This window comes from Merops nubicus, unplaced genomic scaffold, assembly GCF_000691845.1.
Source record: "Merops nubicus isolate BGI_N331 unplaced genomic scaffold, ASM69184v1 scaffold18111, whole genome shotgun sequence".
Classification (NCBI taxonomy): Eukaryota; Metazoa; Chordata; class Aves; order Coraciiformes; family Meropidae; genus Merops; species Merops nubicus.
Genome location: NW_008590468.1, coordinates 74,851 through 81,573, shown reverse-complemented (window position 1 = coordinate 81,573; position 6,723 = coordinate 74,851). Strand labels below are relative to the sequence as shown.

At 38.1% G+C, this 6,723-nt stretch overlaps 1 protein-coding gene across 1 annotated transcript in view; it reads right to left on the bottom strand.

Moving 5' to 3' along the window:
- Positions 1-6,723, bottom strand: part of HELZ (helicase with zinc finger) — a 67,082-nt gene that overhangs the window by 2,231 nt on the left and 58,128 nt on the right. Inside the window, 2 exon segments of the mRNA XM_008949961.1 lie at positions 2,533-2,785; positions 5,640-6,153. Of these exon segments, the coding sequence (XP_008948209.1) occupies positions 2,533-2,785; positions 5,640-6,153 (767 nt within the window).

Here is a 6,723-nt window from a genome sequence, read left to right as displayed (position 1 = left end):
TAATTGATAGGTTCTTGCTCCACGTTTAACAACTCCTCTAACTACCAGAAAAAAAAACAGTGCTTTAAACCATAGGTATGAAACTGCTTTCAAGTGAATTGCCTGAATTCTTGTGAAAGCCTGGAGAATTCCACTGTCTTACATAGCTAGAGAAACTCTACACTGAAATGCAGGTATATGTTCCATCTAAAATAGCCTAGGAGTTGGGAAATATATATTCTGTAATTTTTCCAGTCCTTAAATGTATAATATTATTTTTGAAGTGCACATACAAAAATGCACCATCAAATGAGTACAAAAGTAGAAAAATGGAAAGTATATAGGTTAATCTTCTCACTGAAGGGTCACACACAGGCTTTTGGTTTTGATCAATAACTCAAAAAAAAAATCCATCCTGTAGAAGAATAAGCATGGAAAGAACATAAGCAAAACAGTTTTGCTGTGGTTGCTATGATTCAAAAAAAAAAACACTCAGAGCACAAGTTAAAAAAAACTCCCAAAATTAACCACAGCACTCAAGAGAAGAGAAGTAGTGACAAGCAGGGCCAGAGGTGAAAGAAAAAAAATACAAAATAAACATCTTGACTAAGAACTTAAATCATTTTCTCTCTATCAACGGAAAAAGCAACACAAATAAAGCTCTCAAATTGCAATTTTGGAAAGTGTCTGCATGGAACAACACTGAGCAATTCACAGCAGCTCTCCCTGCACTCCATAAATCCACGCTGATAACAGAATCCCTGTGCCACGGCCATTCCTGATGAGGAACAAATAAAAGCCCTTGAATGGTCTGGTGCCAGGGCTGCTCACTCTCAGGCAATGAATACAGGCACAGGACTAGCTCACAGCATCTCATTCTCATGGGGTTTTATTTCACAGATAAAAATCAATAGTAACCAGAAATGCTGAGGTTACTGGTCATTAACCTTTAGCACTATAAAACACACTTGGCTTTAAATATGATCATCACAGCCAGTGAGCTGTAAATGCAGTACAGCAGCCATAAAAATAGAAACTTGTTTGCATGAACTATTAGATGCAGGGCAATGTTGCATAGACTTTTATTCACAAAACAGAAACCATGCTTAACTGCAATTAAAACAATATTTTCCTAGCAAATACAGATATTAGTTACAACCTGCCCCTTTCAGCTAGCATTTATTTTTGGACAGCAAACGTAGAGATATGACACTTTTTACACACACATTTCCTCTGAGGATTTTCCTCATTCCTCATGTTTTAAATCTTTATGTTAAAGCAAGGAAGTGTACTAGCTGATCTGTGTAACCCTGCTAGGGCTCCTGAGCTATTAGGTAACCACAGAGCCTAGAGAGCAACTTCAGAGATGGATGCCACTCTTGATGACACATAATATCATGCATCCAGCTCCTTGATTTTCAGTAGAAATATAAATAGATTGAAGGAGGTGCCCTGAACTGGAAGCTTTGAACTTAGCACAAAAGATCCAGCCATAAACATGGTTTTGTAAAATAACGTTTTTGCAGTTTGGAAAAGAAAATGCACAGTGGGAATTCAACTCTTGAACACTGTCACTGATATAAACAGCTCTTTTTTCATTCAGCCCACACTGCATGGTTCTGCTTCACAATTTCTGTGCTACGAAATTACAAGACTGTTTAGGTTTATAAAATTTCACCAAAACCAATTACATCTTTTAAGGGCAATAAAACCAGTCTATAAATAATTTTCCACATTATTGTTCTTACTATTCACAATGGAAGATGGTCCATATTTTTATTAATTGGGTTTTAATTATCATTGGAGATCCTTAAAGCAGAATCATGGAGAAGAAACTGTACTATCCTGGTAATTTTGTTTTTCCACAAACATTAAAAATATAGGTAACAAAAGTATAGTTGCACTGCTCCAACTCTCCTTGCAGCTTGTTTTAATCACTGAAAAGTTAATTTAGTTGCTCTCTGCTAAAACAACCAGGGAAGCCAGGTTTCAGTGTGATTCTTCTATGAGAGTTTAAATTTCATCAATATCACCATAAACTTCATCATTCTGGCAGTACCAGAATTTTCTAGGAAATACACTGAATTTACTAATTCAGTTTATGTTGTTTCTCCCCCAGACTGTACTATCAACAAGAAATATCACTGAATCTGGAAACAAATAATGTATCTTACAAATAAACCCCACCTTCACTCCTTCTAACAAAAACTCAGTTGCATTGAAACCACTGTATGAGAGTCTGGGGGTTTACTGTGACTTTTGTGAGAAGACTAAGCAGCAGATTGCTTCTTGCAGATGGACAACACTCAATAGGACTCTTGTTTAGACATCACAGTGTACCAGAATGTTACGAAGATAGCAAATGAAAGCAGATTAGTCTAAGCAAACCTTTAACTACTAAAACAATGAACAGTTCAAAAATCTTCACTTAAGTTAGGTTCACAATTTGAACAGGTGACAGAAAACATTTTGTGTAAAGAAAGCAAACAACAAGCAAGTCTACTTAATGAAGCAGAGAGAGGAGGAGAGAAGGAGCAAAGCCCATGGACCTACCTAACAACTCCCGGGGTGGAACTGCTCTGTTGGCTCCGTTGCATGGAATGTTTGGGTATGGGGCAGATGAGGAGGAGTTTACCCACAACTCAGGTGATGTATAGTTGAAAGATGACTGGTTACTGTGGTCCTGAAGCTCTTTACACTGACCAAGACTGTCTTGAGGAGTGCTTAATTCTTCAGAACAAGCCTGGACTGAACTAGAGGAAATTCTTCTTTGGTACAACGGCCTGCCTGGTCCTCTTGGTTCATACTGTGAACAAAAACATAAAACAAAAAAGGCCTTTTGCTCCATTTATTCAACTGCATGTATCAAATACCATTTTTCCATCCATTTTTTTCCCCTGCAATACGTTATGAAAAACAAAGAAAAAAGTGTTTTGTGTTTCAAAAAAGTCTAATACACTTCAAGTTATATGTTGTGTATTGCAGTCACTGATAATGTATTTTAATCACACAAAACAGACACAGAATTTTAAAGGAAGTGCAAAGAGCATCAACTGAGATGCCTTAATTCTGATCAGCCTTCACATCTCACACTCCTACGTGGGAGATTATCACACGGTGAGGAGGATGATACGCACCATTTACAAATGAAGCAAAGGATGCACAGAAAAACATACAAGAGCAAGAGAAAATGCTCAGTCACAATGTACAGATGAAAAAAATGGCTTTTAGCTTCCAAAAGACAAATGAGTGACTTGTGTACTAGGATTTGGGAAAGCATGATACATGTGTATACTGGATTTTGTGTATGTACACGCTAAACAACGCTCTGGAGAAGTGTGAGCTCTCTGAAGAAATAATGCAGAGAATTTTATCTGAAACCACAGAAATGACTTGCTTTCATAAACCCTGCAGATCATGTAGATGAAAATGGCATAAACTCCATTAATTAACCTGTTGGCTTCAAGAGTCCAGATTTAAGGACTCTCTAAACTTCCTCAAGATTCAAAGTAAGCCTCTTGTATTACTGTTTCTTTTCAAAAATAAACACGATTTGCTCCCTTCTGCACTGTACTGACTAACAAGAACACAAATAACACAAGTAAATCTATACTTCATAAAGGGAAAAAGTAAACATCCTAATGAAATGTCATTAAAAATTAGCTAAATAAACATCAAATAACTTCCTTGCAATGCCCCAATAGTGTTATTACATCATCCACAAAAATTAGGCAGGAAAAAAAAGAGTGCATGAAAGAAAACTGCAGTATCTCATTATAGCCACCACACTATTACCATACATCAAGGGAACAGCACTTACATATCCTGTCACTCTACTCTCTTGAGGATATTCTTCAAGAAGAAAAAAAAACCAACATTCAGAAGTTACTGCCTAATAGAACCCCAAAAATATACTTTTTATTGGGTTTAATGGGCAATTCTGGTAAGCAATCAGGTTATCAAAGTTCTGGACACTTACAAGTGCAGAACCAGACAGAATAACTCAAATATTCCCTTTGATATGCAGTTCAAATCTGGTTTGACTAAACACATGCAAAACCTTTCAAGTATAAAGTCAATGAACAGTTTTATAAATAGTGATTGAGATAACAGCTTAGTAAGGATACCAAAAGTTGTGACATCTCCCCTGACACCTGCCTTACATGGAAGATCTCTGTTAAACAAATACCCCTAAAACAGCATTTTCATTTCTTTGTGTATTCCATCCTACCAACCAGCTGAACCAGCAGGCTTGGAAACCTTACAAGCAAGTCTCTGTCTTGTATCACTTTACTGCACTTGGCATTTCTGTCAGATATTTTGCAAAGAAGAAATAAGAACTACAATGAACTTGCACTAATTGCATAAAGGCTCACTCTATTTGTCTTCAGATAGCAGGAGCTGTCACAAACTCTGTAGGCATATTTATTAGTTTATTAGTGCTGAAAAGCCATTGTTCCTATGTGCCACTGTATGACAGCATTAACTGTTGTCACAAAGTATTAGATTTTATATAAGGTAGCACTGGATTAATGGACCAACACAAAGAATTTCTAAATGTCTATAAAACCAAACTGTACTACAGCTCTGGATAGGTCTGAGGACTCCATTAACCTATCTGGAGCTGAGTAAGACAGAAATTGGTAAAATGCACTGGAATTCAATTTCAGTTATTCACTCAGGCACATAAACCAAATATTTTCTATTTTCATGAGTCAAAAGACAATTAAATATGTATTTTGTGGGACAGCGATGAGCAGGGATACCCTCACAGCATCTATAAAAACCTTCACAGAAATGCATCAGAGAATGAGCTGCTCAATTTTACACACAAATATTGGACTGCACGCAGTTACTGCAAGATTATCTGAGAATATGAATCCTGACATTCCTGGAATACAACGTGGCTCCAGCATACTCCATGTCTACATATCATACACTCCTCAGTGCTCCAGATTCCAACAGGGATTAAAAACTCCTATTCAAAATGTGACCTGCCCTAGCTGTATGTGCTTGCATAGTCTGCATCCCATAACACACCCCCTTAGAGTCCAGAACACAAAAAAAAGATGGAGAGGGAGAGGAAACTCTGGTGTGGTGGGGATTGTGCTGGGCCCTGATTCATGCAGCACAGCTGGATATCTCTGCACTGATTTCCAACACTCTGAGCCCCAAAGTACACAGAATTAGCTCAGGCCAAGCAGGATTTATTAAATCAAATTTTGTACCGTGTTGAAACAACTGTACTGCTCCCATCTCAAGCTGGTATGAAAAGTAACTCAACCACATTCACTGCTTAATACTGAGCCAACTGGCTGGCTTATTCAAGCTGACTTTCCAGAGGGTCCTTTCCTGAGTTTTCACCTGGGGTGTGGTTAATTTGCACTCCAGATAAATGACATGCAGATAATAGAGCAGTGATTGCGAGAAAACTTTGAGTAACACTTAGAAGCCAAAAGTTTAGTAGAGAAAGTGTTACACCTGGAGTGATGAGAACAACAAATACAGTAGTGTGAACAGAGAAGACAGAGAAAATATTTACCTCATGGAAGTTCCCAGTGTGAGCTTTTAATATGTGGGATACTTTGCATTCATTATCACTTCAAAATATCAGTTGGTATTAAGCTGAGACCATTGCATGCACAGAGAAAGCCACCTACCTCTTCTAAGCTGTGGAGCGAAGAAGCAGATACTGCTCGAGATGCAAGTGGATGAAATGGCTCCTGACCAACTGCATGCTGATGATTCTGTATTTGTATAAAAGGGTTTTGTTGGGACCTATGGGGCAATGGAGGTATACCATAATGAAAGCCCTGCCCCATAAGGTGGTTCTGCTGTAGGTTAGCATAAGTCCACGATCCATCAGGTTGCAGGTATTTCAAGGGAGATGGGGTTATATGTTCAGATGGCATTGAGAAAGGGGGATTGTATATTTGGGGTAAATGCTGCTGAAATGCTGGGTTACTGGGTATTTCAATGTCTCTGCTGTTTTCAGTGAAGGTAGGGAAGTGACCGCTGTGGTTAGAGTTGCAGGAAGGAGAAGGGAGTGCTGGTGGGCTTCTGGGCTGGACTTGTCTGTATTGCAACAGCCTCGACTGAGGGGGCGGCATCTCAGCCAAGTCCCGGCTTTCACTTTGATCACGGTGGGACAGTTCTCTCAGCAAATCCTGGAATCTGTATTGACAGAATAAATGTATCAAGAAAAAAAAAAGAGTTTTGCTGAAATCCCACTCTTTTTGAGGTGGAGAAAACTAAAAGCACAGAATACTGGATTTAAATATACTCATCGTTTCACTTACTGACCCTAACTTCAAAGGATATGACTGTGAGCAGTCAGAAATTAGGCACAAGAGGATTAATTGGATGAAATACCTACCTGAATCACCTCAAAGTTTTAATAACTCTTGAGATTTCCTTTTCAGACAGAAGAATCAATTTTTTTGTTATCTCTTAAGAGACAACTAAGGTAAAGACTTCCTGATTTATTATACAAAGTAAAAAACTTCGCAGTTAAAGAAAATTTTAACCCCTTAAAAGGCAAAACCCAAACCAATCAGGGATTCTCCTCATTTCCACAGTATACTTCCACACTTCTTCAAAAGGTCAAGGATATTCAATTCAGCACTTCACAGTCAGGTAAGAGAGCATTTAGATGCTTTACCATGGCTATAACAAACCAGATGGAAAATAAAGCATAGTGGGAGATGACAGTAAACAGAGGGAATTTTAAAATCCAGACTTTAC